Source organism: Gavia stellata, chromosome 6 (genome assembly GCF_030936135.1).
Source record: "Gavia stellata isolate bGavSte3 chromosome 6, bGavSte3.hap2, whole genome shotgun sequence".
NCBI classification, from domain to species: Eukaryota; Metazoa; Chordata; class Aves; order Gaviiformes; family Gaviidae; genus Gavia; species Gavia stellata.
Window position 1 is genome coordinate 58,320,023 of NC_082599.1, and position 20,352 is coordinate 58,340,374.

At 43.5% G+C, this 20,352-nt stretch overlaps 1 protein-coding gene across 1 annotated transcript in view; it reads right to left on the reverse strand.

The window, feature by feature from the left end:
- Nucleotides 1-20,352, reverse strand: part of LANCL2 (LanC like glutathione S-transferase 2) — a 32,592-nt gene continuing 12,240 nt past the window's right edge. The window contains exons 3-9 of the mRNA XM_059818463.1: nt 17,638-17,845; nt 15,262-15,409; nt 14,491-14,637; nt 10,489-10,671; nt 8,302-8,478; nt 4,908-4,980; nt 1-3,121 (exon numbers count right to left, since the gene is read on the reverse strand). Of these exons, the coding sequence (XP_059674446.1) occupies nt 3,006-3,121; nt 4,908-4,980; nt 8,302-8,478; nt 10,489-10,671; nt 14,491-14,637; nt 15,262-15,409; nt 17,638-17,845 (1,052 nt within the window). The 3' untranslated portion in view covers nt 1-3,005. The remainder of the gene's footprint in view (nt 3,122-4,907; nt 4,981-8,301; nt 8,479-10,488; nt 10,672-14,490; nt 14,638-15,261; nt 15,410-17,637; nt 17,846-20,352) is intronic.

Sequence of the window (20,352 nt, forward strand, 5' to 3'; positions counted from 1 at the left end):
CTTTACTAATAAAGCCAAAGAACAAAACATCAGCATTTTTTTCCTCTTTTTCTGTCCAAAGAGCATCTCCATTTTTAACACTACTGCTTTTTGCAACAGGTGGACTATTACACACGGACAAAGCAAACCAGGGAATATAAAGACATTTTCCACATTTTTAGTTTGATGTGATTCTGAAAACAATGCCTCGGTGAAACACGTTTTTTCACCTTCACACACTATCCTTTCTCAATGGGCCACCTAGATATCACAACGCTGCGACGAACAGAACGGAGGAGCCACGGGGAAAGTCACGTCAAGAAGACGAGGCACACCCACCGTCAGATGCTTCCTGACTCTATACATTTCCAGTCTTGCTGAATTCCAAGAGGATTCTGCGGAGAAAGACCGCAGCAGAAGGCTGGCTACGGTACAGAAAGAGCTGGTAGCAGACTTGTTCATTATTTCGACGGGTGCACTCAAGCATCTTGGGAGATCTGCTCAGTATTAAGCTGTTCTAAGTGTGTGTATACCTAGCTATTTTTTAAACCAGCAAGTTTTAATTCCCCTTGGGCTCCAGCCAGCCAAAATCACCTCCCACAGGTGCCATTCCAAGCTCAGCAGCCAAGAAGGTATATATGTATGTACTCACTGAATGAAAAAAAACCTGCCTGTAGACCCCCTAGTTAAGCCGTCAGTACAACACATGCTTGGGATTTGCTGGGAAGGCCCGTGGCTTCTGTTCCGTGATTTGCAGGTGGTTCCTGCAAACCTGGCAAGCCCCTTTGCTGTTAACCCACCCCATGTGCTCTACAGTCGCAGCGGAGCGGAAGGAAAAAAGAGGTGGGAGTGATGTGGAACAGGATCAGAGCTCCTGTCTACCTCCTTTGTTAGAATTTCTGTGAGACTTCACGCTGGATGAGTTTCCTCCCTGGCTTATCTATGGGCAGGATCAGTGATCCACAGGCTAAAGAAAGAAACACCGAGTTAGACCTCAGCCTGCTTGCCACAGAAGAACATCTCATTTGAGATGGTCTCTACTCTGTGCATTGCCTCCCGTAATCAGCTCTCCCCGTTCCTCACCGATCCCTCCGCTTTCTACCGCTCTGCTCCGGTTTGCTTCACCCGAGCCACTTGCCATGCCACATCCCTCATTCCCACTGCCTTTCGGCATTTGCCTTCGTCCCTGGCTGGGTTTGGTGCTCCCCACCTCATCTTCTGCCCTTTGCCAGAGGGGTGGAAGAGTCTCTCCGGCTGCTCCTGTGTTTTAGTCCTAGCTGACAAACCAGCAGAGGAGCTACACTGTGACATTAAGCTGGCCCTGCAGCTGGCAGTGCTGCTATTGCCCAGCGGAACTGAATGTGGAGGTTATTAACATCCTAATTAACATCCCAAAGTTCAAGGAAGCCACCCGCTACCATTCAGAGATCTATGCAAGAGCAACAACTCATCTCCAAGCCTGACTGCAAACGCTGGCGCTCAGCAGATGGTCCACAGGTCACGCATATCCCAATGCACGCCTGAAAGGTCGAAGTCTCTGCCATCTGTCACACTCCCACCTGATAGAAGGTATCAGTTAAAATAAGCACCTGGAATGAGAGAGCACAGGGAGACCTGGGGAAGGAGGACAACGGAGCTTGAGCGAGCGAGCGTGTGCTACACTTACCTTTCCCAAGCAGTAAGCATACTTAGTATCTGGAACACATAAGGCTGCTCTAAGTGTACTCAGAGTATGTCCCACTTCTCCCAAACCAAGAGCCTGATACTCAGGAGCACGCGGGGGCAGGTCTAGTATTTCACAACCCCACCACACTACAAGGGGAAGCAAAGCGCTTAGCAGCACAGTTAAAACTAAGGGCAAAGGGCTTTTTCTGTTTGGATTTTAAGATGAAATCAACTTCAGTTACAGCCTCTTAGCAATGGTTTCATATTGCTCATTAATCTTCTGCAGCCTCCACAAGCAGCTGGTATTTATCGCTCCTATCGTACTAAATAGAGCAGGGCTGGGAGAGGAAGGGAAGGGCCCAGAACAAATCACTGCCTTGGTGCGGAAGCAACACTCATCCTGAGTTACCAGCACGAGAAACTGCCCCGATGCCCTCCCTTACTCATTCGTATACTAGGTGTTGCAGGACAGGTTTATTACGAATCCACGTACAGGAGAGGAGAAGCACAGTTGCGCTGTCCTCGCTCTGCTCTGGGTGGCAGCCGGAGGTTAGTATGGATGACTCCACCTTCAGTTTGTTAGGCTCATGCCATGGGATGGGGCTTTGCAGAGGTGGGACAAGCATCTCCAGCCTGCTGTAAGTGCCTAACACGCTAACCTGGTGCAGGTATCAAAGGGAGCCTCTCTTTCAGGCTCTCAAAAAAACCTCCCACAACAGCAGCAAAAGACAAGTCAGGTCCCTTCCAACCTGCTAAGTTTCTGCAAACTGAGATGGCCTCATACCTCTTCATCAAAAAAGGCTCATCTCCATCACCTTAGCTTCTAGGGACTGTGGAGAAAAATGCAGAAAAACATGAACATAAAAACTTTTTTCATCTCTTTTTAAAGTTGCCAGCTCACCAGTGAAGCCAGGCACTGTCCTGCAGCGAACTCTCTGGCATAAGGTGGAACTCTCTGGGTAACCACGCTGCAGAAAGCGACACTGCTGTTGTGAGTCATGCGCGAAGGTACAGGACGGAGAGTCACACAGAGACCAGCTTTTTGCTAACGACAACAGACTCGAATCAACAGACAACACCAATAAACATGCAGAGCATGTGAAAGACCTGAAGACGACAAATACAACAGAAGAGAGAAAGTTCAAAACTTGACTTCTCTTGTCCTATGTCTGAAGGTGTCACTTAAACAGAACTTAAAAGTGGCTTCTCCCGTTCATGCTCTAATGATTTCATGGTCCTTTGGGGCAGAGGGTGAGAAAAGGGGTTTATCCATCCGTCTGTTCAGGGTCGAGTCGGTTCAGCATCAGAGGCACTAAACAGTCTCATCTCTTTTGGCATCAGTTTCCTTTCAAAACGATCTTTTAGCTGTCCTGTTCCACTTTGTTTTCCCTCCTTTGAGGTCCAAGTTCAAACGCTGGAAACTGGGAAGTCTCCGGTACTGAAATATCCGAGAGGAAGTGAATAGCTCCAGCCATGCCTAAAACATAACGAAAAAGAGATCTTTGTGCATCTTTGACATTAAAATAGCACAGTTGACAGCAAAGGTAACAGTGTCTGTTCGAACAAGTCCTCGCTAGATCTTTTTTTCAACAGGTGAACTTCGGGCCTGTAGAAAGGCAAGTTCATCTATAGTTTGCTCAGGAAACCAAGTTTCACTTCAAAAGATCGAAGGCAAGACCCAAGATCTCTCTGCTACCATCTTTTCAGCTGCACAACTTCAAGGCTACTTCCATTAAGAAAAAGTAAATCCCAGTTTGGACTATCCCTCAGAATTTGAGCAGCTCTTGCTCATCATTTCACTGGTTAAAAAACAAAGGCAAAACTTTATACTTGTGATGTACAGATTAATTTGTTCGCTATTCATAAAGAGGTCATGCAGAGCCTGAAGCACTAACACCAGCATCACCTAATGAAAGTCTTAGGGTGACAGACAACAGAGGCACCCTACAGCGGGAGAGCATACAAATACAAGCTCAGTTTTATGATCAGGCTAAAAATCCTATTTTGTCAACAGCTAAGCGCATACAAACAAAGGAACCTTCCCGAAATACAGCATCTGATGCAACTGAAACTATAAGGACAATCTTGTAAGATGCACATGCAACTTCCACTGAAAGCGTGCACGTACATGCAGAATTGGACAACTTCAAGCAGAATTTTGGCTACAAAAAAAACCCCAAATTAAGATTTTTTTTTTGGTCTCAAATTTGAGACTTCTAGATTTTTCTAAGAAAAAAATCACTGACATTAAAAAACTAAAATAAAAGCTGTATGTCAGCAGTAAAGCACAAATCATCCTATTGTTGGCATTACTTCACCTTCTCAACAAATTTCAAAGCTCTCATACAACAGATCGTATGCCTGCTTTTTCCCCCTCTACAAGTGCATGCAAGGGAGCTCTCAGGAGTAAGAATACTTATACTTTTCTCCCTTAAACATTAAGACAATAACTCTGTATTTAGAAGGGATGCATATGACTACTGCTCTCTTGTGTTCACACCTTGGATTGGTTGGTTTGTAAAATAATCCTATTCGGCCTGCTGTAATTCCACCTATTTGTGATAGGTGGCACACTAAGCTTATTGTTCATGAAGCAGCAGCGTTACTCCAAATCCTGCTCGGGTCCACGATTCCTTGCTACTGTGTTTCTAAAACATAAGGATGAGATAGGGAATAGAAAATAAACTACAACTAAAAAAACCCCAAAAGCTCTAGGAAAGTATTTAGGAACATCTTTGAACTTACAGCAAAGCCCTTAAGAACTCCGCATTTCTTTTCTGTTCAAGTGATTTGCGTTCATATTAAAACTAGCTTTTCCCTGCTTTAGTATTGCTGCAGAGAAGGTCTCGTTCTGACAAGCCAGCAACTACTTTGAGACCCCCTACCCACAGCTGCTCCTCTGCCCAGTCCCTCTGCAACAACACCTGCGACAAAACTGTTGCCCGGACTTCTGTTTGCTTTAAGCCAAGAGGCATCAGCACAGAAGAATTAGAATTTTATTTGAGAACGAGAGCAGCACTGGCTTTACGCTGGAAACTGCAGAAATGCAACCAAAAGTGAAAGTCGTGATAGCGAATTATTTTGTCTTTTTCTCCCTCCCCTCAGCCCCAGCCTTCTTTTAGGCAGAGGTGGTGGTAGGGGGTCTATTTTTAATAGTAGAGGAACCCACCAAAGATTTCCCAACTCCTAAGCACGTGCCAAAACTGCAAGGTTGCCCTTCTTTCCTGTACAATACAATGCCATTTGCAAAATCATCACTTTACCTTCAAAGAGAGAATAAGGTCGGTCAGGAATACGGCATCCATGTGCACCATACTCCAAACACCATTCAGCAAACTGGGGAGAACATAGGAAAAAATAAAAACGATTAATTTCTTTTTAATTATTTAAGACTGTTAAATGCAAGCTTGAGTATCTGCGTATCTTTAATAACTACTAAATGTAAAATAGTGTAAGAAGAGACACAACACAGAAATCACTGTCTCAGATCAGTCTGTCCCACTTCAAGCGTGACAAGGCTGCAATTACGTTTTAGGATATGTATTTCCACAGCATGAGTTTTGGTTTCAGAACAATGTAATTAGCCAGGCTGTACTTAGCTTCTGTTTTCTGTACATCAACCCTGCTATACGTCAATGAAAAACACTGTGAGAACAGATATGTTCAGTTTCAAGGGCAAAATTTTTCTAATACTATAACATCAGTTTCTTATCTGTCTCAGTACTTAATTTATCCACATGCTCAGGACTCAGGGTTGTTAATTGCATTTTGGATTTCTTTCATTTCTATGCACCAATTTAGAGTATTAAATCTCTAGCTGCCATTACTTAGTTTTATTTATTTGCTCTCCCCAAGTCTTATGAAAAATCATTACAAGTACAGTTAGACAATTATGGTCATCAATATTTTGTCACAGAAGATGGAAGACCATTAAAAAGAGTTAACAGTGCCTTTCTTGTGTTTGATCAACACCACTGCAGTAGCTACATTAGACTTACGGGACTTATGAACCCCATTTGGATTAATTTAACAGCAATCACCTACTTCTCCTTTATGGCTCCCCAGAGCATACAGGGGGCCACTAGTTCCCCTGGCATTTCTGTGCTTGGAAGCAAACGACTGCTTATTTAAAACACAGTGCTAAGACTCCTGCAGAGCAAAGAACTGAGGGCAGCCTGCTAGCAAACAGCTCGTCCCACTCACTAGAAGGTGTCCCAGCTCTAGAGTCGGGGCTATATGGGGTGTGAACACGCTCCCAGAGCCAGCACTCTGTTCAAGAGAAGAATAAAGGGTGGCATGTCCTCTCTTCTTCCCTTCTGTTTAAGTGTTTACTGGGGGACGGATTTCTTCTCTTGGTAGGGGTCTGCACATGTGTGTGAATGTCTTGAGGAAACCCAGCAAAAAACCCACAAACATAAACATTGTGGTCCACACGGTTATTGAGAACTGATGAAACATTTCTGGGCCCCCCATGGGTATAAATCTTCAAACCAAGGTTTAATTCTCCATAAAATCTTGTCTTATATGTGAGGACAGAACATGTTTATGGCATGTTTCTAAACTACAATCAATTCTTGCAACATCCACATCTTATTACTAGCCTTTATTATTACTGCCAGCCTGGGAACTGCAACAGAAATTAAAAAAATGCACCCCAGGCTACTGAAGCACAGCCATCATTTACAAGTTCATAGCTTCAGCACAACTCACAGATCCAGTAAGCCACACTAATATCTCTGTTAAACCAAGGGGGAAAAAAAAAAAATCTTCTAGCAGGAAGACATCTGCCATTATTTGTCATATAGACTAGGCACGCTTGCCATCAGCAGTGGTTTAATAACAACGCTGAGCGGCCCAGGGCTGGGATGCTCTCAGTAGTCTGGATCCCAGGATGCCATAGCCCCTCTCTCCTCTCACAGGCAGGCCAGCTAGGAGTGGCTCAGCCTCCTGGGAGCCTGGCTGATAATACTGGAGAAAAGCTGCAAAGCCAAAAGTGAGAAGCACAAACCAGAGGTCTCTGTGAGCCATGGCCTTTCAAGCTCTTTTGGTTCATTTGTGAAACATTTTCATGGCTCCTGAGAGGGAACCAGGGATTTCTGGCCAGACTCCTTCCCTGGGGCCTCATGTTTTCGGTGTACATCTCTTGGAAGGGGAGCCGTCTAGTTCTGTTACATGCCTCTAGGTACTGACATAGCTGCCTGCTTGCTTCCCTGCATGCTCTGGCTCAAAAAGGAAAGATTTCAAGAATGCCAAAGACAAGCAAATTCCTCTGCCTGTTTCAAGATCTCCCCTGCAAAAGCCCAAAGGGTCTGACTGAGCACCGGATATGCTAAAATGCAGCAGGGCTGCAAATACGCTGCCAGACTTGACTATGCTGGGCAACCAGTCTTTGGCCACTGTGCCACATCTTCCTTCTCAAAGGGATTTCAGGTACGTAACTGAGCCTCTTCCTTCTTTGGCTTCAAAATAGATATGCTTGCTTTTCTCTAGCTTGGTATGGAAGAATGTCAGGGCTCTCTTGGGCTGGAAATGCAGCACCAACAGGAGCTGCCACTGCTGCAGAGAGCCACAGGGGATGTACTAGCATGGAGGATGACAGGGAGAGTGGGACAGCTGTGCTGACAGGAATGCCTGCTTGGTGCTGTGGCTCACACGTCAGCAGCGGGTGAGTCCATGTTTAACAAAGTCACACGTTTGCCATGGGAGTGCTAGGGGTTTATTACCTTCTCTAGGATGCAGGTATGCCTACATGTGTCCTCGTGGCGTGATGCTTTGGTAAATGTGAGACCAGCAGCAACTTTTTAAAGCTCTGCTGACGGAAGACAGGCTGGCAGCAGAGATGAATACAATAGCTTTTACATATGGCCAGTGCTCATGTAAAAGCACCTAAGAGGCAACTCATCAAGTTTCCCGCTGCAATACTTTTCAAAAGGCCTCAGCTAAATAGCTATGTATGCAATATGAAACCTAATACCAGTGAATTAAGCTGAAAAAAACCCCAACAAACCAAACCAAAACCAAACCAAACCAAAGTCTTATGAGATGAGGGAACAGAGGCAGAGGAAGCCTTCTCCTTTGGTAACTGCTAGCATAGTCACAGCTGACAGCAGAACCTGGACAATTCCCGTGGAAAAATTCTGAGTGTGTCTTTCTCTACAATTTGCATTAATGAAAAAAAAAAAAAAATCTAAGTGAGCAATTTAATAACTGCAATTCAGAGCTCTAAAAGCGCCAAACAGACACTAGTCTGAAAACAAATAATTACAAAAGACTACAAACAGTATGGCTTGAGGAGCTGAGGACAACAGTGGATGTTCTCAATGGAATAATTAGCACCACATACCATTAGTCTGTTATTGTTCAGGCAGGCTGATTTTCAGACTCTATTTTCTTCTGAATACGTGTTTAGTTCCTCCCCCCTTACAGAACATCTGTGCGTTTCACTCTGTGCATTAATATGATGCGTGCCCCACGTACACATCTAGTCATCCAGTCAAAGTGTGAGTAAAGGGGAGCAAGTAATGGCACCCTGTTGTCCCGCACAGCCAGCTGGCTCCAGCTCCGGCACCCAACAGCCTACTCTGATCAGTTTGCTCTTGCACGGGCGTTATGACGTGAAAGGGAACAGTGATTTTGCTGCGATGCTGCAGAGCTCACCTTGCAAGCTCGGTAGAGGTACTTTTTGTCCTGAGTTAGGTTATAGAGAGACAAGAAGGAGTAGCCATTGCCAGCAGTACCATGGCAGATCCCATATCCTTTTCTCAATAAACCTCTCTGCCAAATGACGTCGCTACAATCCATAGCATCTTTCAAATATTTATCCTCTTTAAAAGTCTGCAGAATAAAAACAGAGAATAAACACACATAAATTGAAGTACTAATGAAAACAAAAGGAAGCTGGACCTGCGAGATGTTTTGCTGTTGGCATGGGGTTTATCCACATACAATTTATTTTGAATTTTAATAATCCATTCATCATAGACTTGCCTTTCTTTTGTTACCAAGTTGTTTCTCCTTTCCCTATATGGAAAAAGGAAGAACCTCTCAAGTTTTTGTTTCTGAAATCAGGACCCCAAAGGAAAAACTCAAGTTCAAGGCCCTTGCTTCTACAACCTATAAACTATTTGAAGGGTACGTGGTCCTTTTTTGCTTCTCCCCTCCATTCCCAAACCACAACATCATTTGATTTAAAATACAGAAATGTAATTCTGGCCTCCACGAAATGCAACACAGAACACTGGCCATCGCTTCTGGTCCTAAAGGGCTAGATCCTGGTCTTCCTGAGTAATTCTTCCCGGTTACTCACTGTCTGCCTTCAACTCCATGTCAAAAATGCACAAGAGTATCGCTTTGCATAGCACAGGGCTTTCTCTGTCACAAGTACAAGTAGGAACACTCCACTACCTTGATTAGTATTTGTATTGGAAATAGTCGGAAGCACTAGCCAGTTTGGGCACAGGACCAATTTTGCAAAGTTTATTGCAACTGAAGTGCATTTTGGACACAGAGAGCCCATAAGGAGAGCAGAAAACAAAAGCAAGTGATTTAGCTTTATACGGCTACTTTTTTGCCCCCCTTTGCCTAAGTCACTCTACAGATCAACAAGAAAAAAAAAAAAGGTAACTGATGCACTACTGTAGACTTAGTCCTCTAGAGACTGCATCCCCTGCGAGGCTACTTAACAAGGTAATAGAAGCAATTAACATGCAAGATTCTTAAATCCACAAGCTTGATAAAGAAAGTCCCTCTCTCTGAACAGGGTTTGTCAACTACTTAGCTGTAAGATTTCAAATAAGGCCTGGCAGCAGCATTTGATTCCCAGGACAAACACTGCTGCCTGTTATTGCAAGTCCCTGTGCTTGGTATGAAAGCATAGCCAGAAAAACATACTCCAATTCTTCTTATCGCTTCTTCAAAAAGCAGAATATAAAAGAAAAACATCATACGCCCCATCACCTTAAACAGAAAAGGAGGCCAGAAAGGAAACAGCTAAATAGAACTTGGCCCTATCCCTCTTATCTCCTGCACAATATTTTGGACTGGGGGAAGTAGTCTGCAGTGTTAAGTCTATCTCCTACCACAGTCCAAAGAAAAAGCAACTGTGACTGCTGCTACATTCAGCAATGCTGTAAGAGATTTACAGTTCACATTTCAGGTAGCAGCATGAGTAGTTGTAAACCAAGCCTGCTTTTCATCAGCCCACCCTGAGGTCGACCAGGGAATCTGCCAAGGAGGGCTGTCAAAAGCAAGAATCAATTTGCATAAATTTAATTAAATGGCATACTTTCAAATGTCATGCAAATCAGAAGTGCACAACACAAGAGAGATAGCAGACCCAGTTAAGGATGGAGAAGAGCAAACAGTAGGCTTGTGGTAGCTCAGCGGTCATATTTATGCCCTAGAAGGGGCCTAGGATCTTTGCTCTGATGTTCAGTTCTCAAGGGCTGTATCTTAATGGAGCAATTTATGGAAGACATTCTTTGGCAAGACACATGAACCTACGCTTTTGAAAACCAACATAATTCTTAAAACTCTTGGGATGAAGATCTGAAGAATTAAGGTTGATGTTCTCACACCCAGGACTCCAATACCACAGACATGGCCCTTTTCCAAGAAAGCCTGAAGTCTAGTAACTACCAGCACCCTGAGAAGCAATTTTACCCACTTACTTCCTCTTTACAAACATACCTATGTAAGTATTTTGAGATTTTTAGGTGCCTAGCCTAGGGTTCTGGTTTGAAAGTCTAGATCTAGAAAGACGTAAAATGCAAGCCTTACAATCTAACAGGCCTGCGCACAGGTCTCTGTTAAAATAGCGGTCTGTATGAACACAGAATGATTCACCTTATAAGCTTGCATGAGCATGTGGATGACTCCGGGGGCACCGTGGCACCAGTGAACCAGTCTGTCAGTCTCATTGCTCAGTGACGATGGGTAATTCCCAGATCTGAATTTTTTATGACGCACATAGTCAATGCTTGGCTTCACCAGCTCTGCCAGGGTCTCCTGGTCCACATTTGCAATTGGCTAAAGAAAACATAAAAAAAAAACCACCACCAAAACCGTAAACAGAAGTAGTAACAAATTGTGCATCAATACTTAATTCTATGATCTATTTAAGTATCCTACATATGTGTCCTTGATCCAAATACTTTGAATCACTTCATACAGATTTAATTAATGTCTGCTTGCAATGCCCTTGTGAAAAGCATTTTTACAGCTACTGTAGAGACAAAGAAATTGGGGCACCAAGTTGTTACCTGTCTTACTGGAGGTGACACAGAAAGACTATGGAAGAACTCAGAACAGAATATGGATTTTAAGACTCCCAGGCCTCTCTTAATACCTTAAAATGAAAAGAACACTTACAGGTACAGGAGAAAGATGGTTTTGTAGCTATGTTGCTCATAATACACACTTAAAACACGATGTGCTACACATTTTATTTTAAAAATAACTAACGTAGACAAACCTGCCCTATTTCCCAATAAATGAAGAAGAGTGTGTGTAGTGACATACCTGGCAAGGGTTTATGAAGGTTAAAGTACTCCATCATAAACAAAACTCCCTGAAGCTATGGGCTATAAATCTGCATTTCCAATTTCAGAAGCAACAGCTACTTCTCCAGGTAGGCTAAACATCTTTGTACTACAAACTCATCCTTAGATTGCTCTTCTGAATTTTCTTTCTCATTTCTTATATTTAGTTTACATCCTTGCCAAAAAGAGAATATATCCATCAACCTGCGTCTCCTTGTAAGTAAAGGTTTCAGCAGCTGAGTACCTGTTGGGTCTGCAGTTGTTCTTTGTTAGCATTCCCTCCTCTACCAGCCCATTTTACAGTATTTTCATAACAGAGCTCTCTATTTGGTTTTGTTGGGGTTTTTTTGTTTTCTTTTCGTTTTTTTTTGTTTTTTTTAAACGTAGCTTACATGATTTCTGGAATTCCTGCAAGCTGTGGGAACAACTGCAGAAACTGGAGCCTACAGGAGCCTAATAACTGAGCTTATTTTTTTAAATAACTTGTCTTTGTTGCTGACTTGATGTCATACAATGTCACTGTTTCTCACCAGCTCCGGCACATTTGCATTCAATAGGTGAGCACACTGCTACAATTGACAGTCTTACAGCCAAATGAAGGAAGACTTTCAATAGCTGTATTTTCAGTAACCTGAAAAAAACCAGAAGCCTCTCTTTCACCTCAGCCAGGAAAGCTTTGCCAGACTTCTGCCTACCAGGTCCCTCAAGTCAACTCCACCTCTGGCAGTTTTCTGAGTGGAACAGAAACCTTCACGCTGCTCTTCAGAAGTACACCTGAATACAGATCAGTTTATCATGAAGAACACCCCGGGGCTGATCAGCCCTCACTCAGACGCTGACCTGCGGGGTAGGGAGGCTCTGGGGGAAGCTTTGTTTCAGGGCTCCGATTTCACACTGCATCCCTGCAGCAGAAGGCAAAGCGGATGGATACCAGCAATAAACGCCTTCAGTCTTGAGCTGTGCAAGGCAAGCACAGCCCAGCCCTGTATGTCTGTCCTTCGGAAGTAAATCCAAGAAGAGCAGAGCTCTTTACAAACTTCCTTCTCACCTTGTGCTTCCGCGAAGGTCTGAGTACAAGTGAGTTCTTTGCCCAAGCTGCTGAGGTTCCCAGCACATACTTCCAACAGCAAAAAAGTAACCTACAGGTATGTGTCCTGCCTCTCTGGCCAAGGGCAATGATTTGCAAATGGCCATTTTTGCCTCAGGGTTAGTGAAAGGGGCTAGGATTAGAGATCCCCTAGCTAGCACTTCAGAATTCCCCCCGCTACCTCCTGGCTGACTTTTATGCTTCCTGTAGTCTTCTGTAAATAAATCCAGCAATACATGTTTCCTCATAAAGCTGCTGTGCAGAAATGATGATCAGTGACCTTCACATCTCGGCTGCTATATTGGATGCCCTTTTTTTGTTATCAAACAACCACTCAACAAACCATCTCCTGAATTCTTTGCTGAAAATATACAAAAATTCTCCTCATTTGGCGTGGGAGGGATGGGGAAAAGGATGGACTCCGACATGCCATCTTCTTCTGCAGTGGATGACTCAACCCTGCATGACTCACAATATTTAACGTACAGTGAAAAGACAGTAATCTAATGCTGCATAAACAATGGCTTGTGGTAATTCTTAAAAGCAGGAATTATATGTAAAGAAAAAGATAGTTATGATTTTAATATGTAGACAGAGTAGCTTTTGCTTAAACCAAAAAGCACTGTGGCATTGTGGGATGTAGCTTGATGGACATGGTGCTGTGTGGTGTTGGGTGGGTTGTGGCTTGTTATTGTTGTTGTGTGGCGTGGGTTTTGTGGTTGTGGGTTTTTTTTTTTTTTTTTTTTTTTTTTTGTGGGTTCCCCCCCCCCCCCCCCCCCCAGGTTGGACTCGATGATCTTACAGGTCTTTTCCAACCGTACTGATTCTGTGATTCTGTGATTCTGTGATTATTTCTGCTATCAGCCTTGAATAGTAAATCAAGGATGGAACCTTTAAAGAGGCTTCTTTAAAGGACTGGGTGTTTCTCAGAAACCTAGCAGAGCCAGGGAAGGAAAAAATGGAGGCCAGGAAGATGAGGGAGCTGGAAGGGGGTGGACCACCTTGGTGAAGAAAGCAGGAAGTGAAGATAAGGGCACAGTAAATCAGAGCAGCTTGAGGCTCCAGCGAGATGGTCACTTCAGAAAGAGGCTGTAGCAAGGTTAAGTCATGCCCCAGGCAGCAGAGCAGTAGCCACTTCCTTAGCAAAGTCAGCCGCTTTAAGCCTGAATTACTGGTGGAAGTGGGGTGAGCTAATCTGAAACAGATGGGGAGAAGTCACAGCATCTTTTGCAAAGGAATGGCTGAGCAGTGGCAACACTAAATACCAGCTCGGTCACTTCTGCAGTGAACATTTATACGCTGCGAGGATGTACAATCTTTCCACTTGCCTGAAGGAAAGTCATTCTGCATGAGCTGGTAAGAAAATTAACATTTACAAATATGCACAGACTATCAGCACCTTTACATTGTTTTGCAGCTCTATGGCCATCTTCTATAATGAATCTTTGTCCAGACTGTACAACAGAAATAAGACATGCAGGTCTGTTTTGAAAAACATAATCCTATCGGAGAATCTCAGGGCAGGGGGGAATGGATTTAAGTGTGGGAACAAGGAGTATACAGAAGAGAGCAATCTCACTCAGGACAACAGAAAGACGAGAGCAGGGGTCATAAATGCACTAAGGAACATCAGATTTTTGGGGGAGAGATAGGGGGGATAAGGAAGAGGAAGAACATCTAAAGAATAAAAGCATACTGAAGACTAATGTGTGATTAAGGTTAGTCTTCCAGAAGCTTCAGACAGTTGAAAAAAAGAAAAGAAGTCACCAGAGAAGAGAGGAAGGGTATGGAGGGCAGGAGGACAGGAGGCACCAGTGGTGCACTCATTTAAAAATAGCAAAAAATTGAAGAGTGATGGATGCTGAGTAAGTGAATATTTAGCTGGTTTAACTGCAGGCACCAGAAGAAGTAAGTATGAGGATGAGGGAAGACACGTCACTGTCTCTGTTGAGGATAGGAAACTTCAGCTCCTGGAACGCCGCTGCTCTGTGCCACAACTCAAGGGTTAATTCACTCCAGTGCGACGATACCCGAGTCACAGTTTCCTGCCAGGCCTGAGCTAGCATCTGTGCACAGTTCTGTGCTGCAGAGTCTAATTCCAAATTGTGAGACCCTGACCCAGCAGAACACTGCACATGCATGAAAGCTGAAGATCAGATCCTCTGATGCAAAACAAGAAATCACTGGTGTTTCACCCCAGCCCACAGAAGACGCTCTTACCTGCATGAGCATGTAATAGATCCCAGCCACTCCATGGGCGGCACCAACATATTGCTTCCTGTGCCACTGGTACAACAGAGGACAACGGTCTGTTTTCCGCTCCTCCTTCGAAAAGTTTTTCCCCGATTCAATAATAGCATCTATTACCTAAGAAAGAAAGCACACCCCTTCCGTCTGTCTCGCTTGCTTTGATTCAGAGGATTTTGCTTCGTCATGACTAAAACCACAGTAAAGAATAAGCCACAATAAACAGTGATAGGACAACAATATTCAATTCATTTGGATTTGAGCGTTGAGGTAGCAATGGAATTTTTCATAAATGATGGAATCACTTTTATTTTTAAGAGTAGAAATTTAATATATAAATATTTCTAACCACTTTATTCCAGGCCTGCCGTCTCTGGTTCTGGTATCTGCAGAACAATTGTCCATCTTCCCCACACTGAATTCTCCTCCTTTTCACTTCACACTTCTGTCTTAAGGTTTTGTGTAACAATTTTTCACCCTCAAATGCTCCAAAACTAGTTACATATTAGATCCATTTCCATGGCCGTCCGTGGACCCACCCGGACTGGCCTGTCTCAGTCCCAGCTGGGCAGCAGGGAAAGGGGGAAGAGACTGGAGGGACAGATGAGACTGAGTTCCCAGTGCTAGATCCCTCTCTTCTCCAGCATCCCTCTCTTCTCCCGCATCCCTCTCTTAACCCCTTTAATTAGGCAAAGGAGTGATTCCAGTTCAAGCTGTGGCACTGGAGAGAGAAAAGTATCTTACCTCTTTGATAACAGACTGTGGGACAGTGTCTGGACCAATTTCAGTATTCAGATACAGCAAGGCATACAGGTAACCTGCTCTGCCATAAAGCAGCTCATCTGGAAGTTCAGCATCTGTGCTTATGACTGTCCTTTGGAGCTGCAACAACCTGCATTGGACAAGGAAGGTGGGGAGAGAGAGTATCTTCTCTAGAGACCATACTGGACTATGTATTGTCCAAGCCATCAATCAAAGCAGAAGCAGGAGTGGCGAAGCCCCACCACTTCCCTTCGGTCATCCCCGGTTCAGCTGGCTGCCAGGTTTATGCACAGGAGCGCTGCGTGCCTGCTGTCCCTGACAGACAGGCAACTCAGAGCCAGAGCCAGGTGAGTATTAGTGCAACTACCAGTTTTTTTGTGCAGAGAAAACAGATGTATGGGTGCAGGGCGGGTGTTGGAAGAGGCTGGAGAGCTACTCCAACAAATAGAGAAACTTCCTGGAGCCTCTGGGAATTTTACCTAAGTGAGGACCCTTATATGTAGATGTGTAAGAGGGAAAAAACAAAAACAAACAAAAACCCCAATGCTACTACTCAGCACTCTCCCTCCCTAGGCAACACATTGTCTCAAATGTTTAGCAGCTCGATTTTGGAAAGGTCACTGCTATTATGCACAAGTGTTTTGCTTGCCTTTAGCAATGGAAAAAAACCACCTTGGGTTGGCCATTACAACACTCATTTCCTCCAAAGAGACTCTCTGCTACTACTCCACCAGTCTGCATTAGAATTGAGGTGGAGCAGAGATCTGTTGTCCTGCCCACTCCCTCCCTGTCTCTTCCTATCATTTGTGATTAAATTGGCCATTAGATGAAACCAGGGAGATGATGACATTTTAAATTGGGGGAAGGGGCAAGACAATCTGGATTAAGACCAAATTCAATTCCCAGATCCCCCCAGCCGCAGAAATGTTAGCATTAACATCATGCCAGAGCAAAAAACACTAACCCCAATGGCTTGTTTATGCTGTCACTGCTTAATACCAGAGAAAAGCCACTCCCAAAAAATAATATAAAAATTTTATATTATCATTCCTTTCTTGAAACTACACTTTGGACTTAGAATTAAATTATTTTCTTTTAAACTGTCCACTGTTAAGTTTTATTATTCAAATCATACCACTGGACACCTACAAGGTAAAAAGTTAAAAGTGCAATCATAGATTATATTTTGACATCTATAATGTATGACTCAGCTGGTGTCATGAATATGTTTGTAAACAAAAAGGAAGAAAAGAAACAAACAGTCAAACTAACCTCCTTTCCAGTCATCCTCCTAGAAACGACTTTCCAAGGAGAGGAGAGACTAAAAGATTTATTGCTAATCTCATTTTGCTATACTCATGCTTCATGCCTTACAGCACCACTGCCTTCCTAGCTGCATCCAAAATGACATGCCCAAGTTTACTGCCAGTTCTAAAAGCAAAAAATCCAAACCTACCACGCATTTCAAAACTGAAATATTCATTCAGGAACAGCAGCAGAGATTAATCACACATTCTAGATTAGAAAGAGACCAATTATACTGCCAAATATAAACCAGAATGGAGATGAGGACACAAGGCTAGTCCCCAAATTCTGGCAGCCTAAGGTATGCTGCTGGACCGCTAGCAGGTGGATTGCTGGTGCGGAACGCAAACCCCACAGGGCTCCAGTGCTTCCAGCCCTCGTCAGGACAGCAATCAGCTCCACACCAGCAAAGGGAGAGTCAGTTCTCCAAGGAAGCTCTACATCTAAATGGGATTTCTCAAGACATTTGTTATGTTTAGATTACTTTGAAAAGGGGCTGGATTTTTTTTCAGGCTACCCTTCATATGCTCTGATCTAATTAAAGCCCTTGCCTTTGATGGTTCAGCAAATACCTCCTCTTTGTTTTATTAAATCTTTGTTACGTATGAAACCGATATACCATGCTTCTGTCTGGATGTTTCCAGGCCCCTGCAGTGTACATGTTTTGCAACGAATCTACAATTAAGACCCACTCTTTACAGGAAGCATCCCATACTGCACAAGCACTACATATTGCCGATGACAAGCGTGCAGCTTTTGTTAAATGTCACTTCTATGTGACAAAAATCAAAACGTGCATGCACTACAGATATGCCCAGGACACCCTGGCCTTACAGCGATAGAGGACTCAAGATAACCAGCTAAATATGCATCAAGTGTAAGCCAGCTTTAATAAAGATAAAGCCTATTTTGTATTCTTCTACTGAAAACGTATCGGAGGAGAAAGCATCTCCATTTTTTAATCCTGTCCTTCAAAACTCCACTTGCTAATGTTGCTGAACCAATGCTCTCTACAAATGAAGGGCATGGCTTTTTCTACCATCAACCACTTACTTGGCAACACATTCTTTAGATTCACTGTCGTTTTTCAGCTTGTGATAAACCACTGCACCCACTGCCAGTGGCCCAGCATCACCACACAGGAAAGTAACTCTTCTGCCATTCAGATTGCGAAGGATTCTCTTCACATAATCAAGAGATCGCATCAAATGGCTCTGGTTTTTTGTGACGCGGTACAGTTGCAGATATAAGAGGGCAATACCTGGAACAATCACATGAAAAAGAGACAGTTTCATTTACTTTTCTTTCTAAGCATATCATATTCCCCTCTTTAGTGCCTTTGAACCACTAACTCAAATGCAAACAGGCATTTGGGCAACTAAAACACATCAGTCAAGGGTCCTAGCTTATGCAATGGGAAGGCATGAGGCCATCTATTTTTATTACATTTCAATTTGGATTGTGACAAAAATAATAAAAATTATCAGACTGAAGCTCAACGGTAGACTCACAATTTGCAGAGAATGAAGAAAATTCATGACACAGGCACCAATACTTGGTGAAGAAGTCACTGAAGACTCAAAAACTTGGACTAACAAGCATATGTATGACCAAGTACATTGACTGTACAATACTCATCTATTATATGCAAGAAGTGACTTATTTTCCATTTGATTTGTAAAAGGATCTTTTGATGAGTTTTTGGATTCAAACTTGCCAAGTTCTTTATAACCCTTATATGTATTTCACAACAAGATTACGAGCTTCTACAAGTTAAGGTGGTTGTAAAAGCCAGAAAGCAAACAAGTCCTCAGAGAATGCTAGAAGGTAATATCAAGCTTCACTTCATTAAACTCATTACATAGTTTTCCATTAAAACAAAAATCAAACCTTAAAAATTGCAACAACGTAGACTGAAGGGAAACAAATCCATCTCAATGGATGTTTATCGGCCAATTGCAAGCATACATGCGCAGAAGCAAAACATGTACCTCCAGACCGTAGGGCATCTCAAACTTGTTCCTGAACAGGGAGAGCACTCTCCTGAGCCACAACTAAAGCCGAGTACACACAAGGCCCACTTAGCTCCATGGAGAGGCTACCTGAGGAGTACAAGAAGAATAGCACCAGAGGAGTGCTGGAACATCCTCAGATGTTCTCCAGACCGGCTCTGAACGGGCCTTTCTAGATGAGTCCAAGAGGAGAGCTGCAGAGCTTTGTTAGCCCAATTTAGTGGCATGGGAACTTGTGGGCTATTTACTGGGACTTCTGTAATCCTTTTTGATGTTGCAACAGATGTGTAGAGATCTGGGCTTGATCAAAGGATGATCAGAAAAGTAGCTGTGAGGCCCAGTTCATTCAATCCTTCCTTGTGCAACACCCTTAAAATGAATGGCTCCTCCAAGATGTCTGGCACATACAAAGAGTATTTGTGTAAGCAAGATGAACTCTACATGAGTCCTACGATCGTTAGGTGCCAACAGCATGCGCTTCAAGATTTCAAAGATGTTTCACAAAGTACAAGCCAATGCTCAGGACTGTACTGCCAATAAGATTTGTCTAGACTTGGTACGTAGCAAGCAGGGCAGTTGTTTTCAGCATTGCTTTTACCTTCCGATTTGCACGCTGGCAAAATGCTGCGAGGAGCAGGTTTGGGGAGAAAGTATTTCCACTAAGTATTTTAAAAGCCAGATCATTTAAATATTTTTATTCAGAGTAATTTCCACAGGAGCCTCGAAAGACGTTTACAACTTGGAATAGACGTAGTTGGTGATCCTTCTACAGGATGGAAAAACCCCACTCTCATTCGACCGTGTTACTTCTTCATCTACTTGTTTCAGCTAATGACGGCTGTGTTACTTTTAGCTTATGACTCATTTTCAGCATGCTCTGGTTTATCAGCCGTCACTTCAGTTGCCAGTCACAGTGTCAGCACAGAGCTCCCCAGGAGCCGTTTTGTAATGTCAGCGCGAGAAAGCCCACCACTGGAGATCTTCTGCACTCACTTAGCAGCCACTCACTTTCAGACCTTGAAACACATCTACCGTTTAAGTCTGAGTTGTCTAAAACTTCCCCACCCATCCACCCACACCACCATCTGTACTGAAACATCAAGAAGAAAGCAAAGAAATTTTACCCTTTCATTGCCAGAATTAAGCCTGAGCACAGGCAAAGCCAGGAGAGTTTTTCCAAGCTGCTCCCTCTCACGACACAAAGATAAAAGAATAGATCTCCTGAGGGCACATTTCAAACATGCTGTGCTAAAAACCTAAGCATGCCTGAAGCGTCAGCTAGACAGAGCAGGAATAGAAGAAGCCATTGTAATAGCAAAGTGGCACTGAAGAGGCCTAGATGGAGAAGCGTTTTGGCAGCTTGAAGAGCAGCGGCCGCATCAGGCTTGACAACTGCAGGCTCTGCCTAAAGGATCAGAAGGGCTCATTCACATTTGGACAGCATCAGCGATGCATTGCTAAATGAACCCTAGCAATAACCAGCGTTTGCACATGCCTGTTTATCTTCACGCACTTCACAATCTTGCAACCCCACTTCCACACTCCCCCTCCTCACAGGTTCATTTCACCATTTTTGTACAGACAGAACAAGCAGAGCCAAATTATCCATATTCCAGATTTTAAGGCTTCAAGCTCCTGGGCACAGAACACACCCCCTCAATGATTAGAAGATGTTGTTACCATCAGACAACTGCTACCTCTCAGTCAGTTGAACAGAAAAAGGTGAAAATACCCCATTTTAAGAAAATATTAAAGA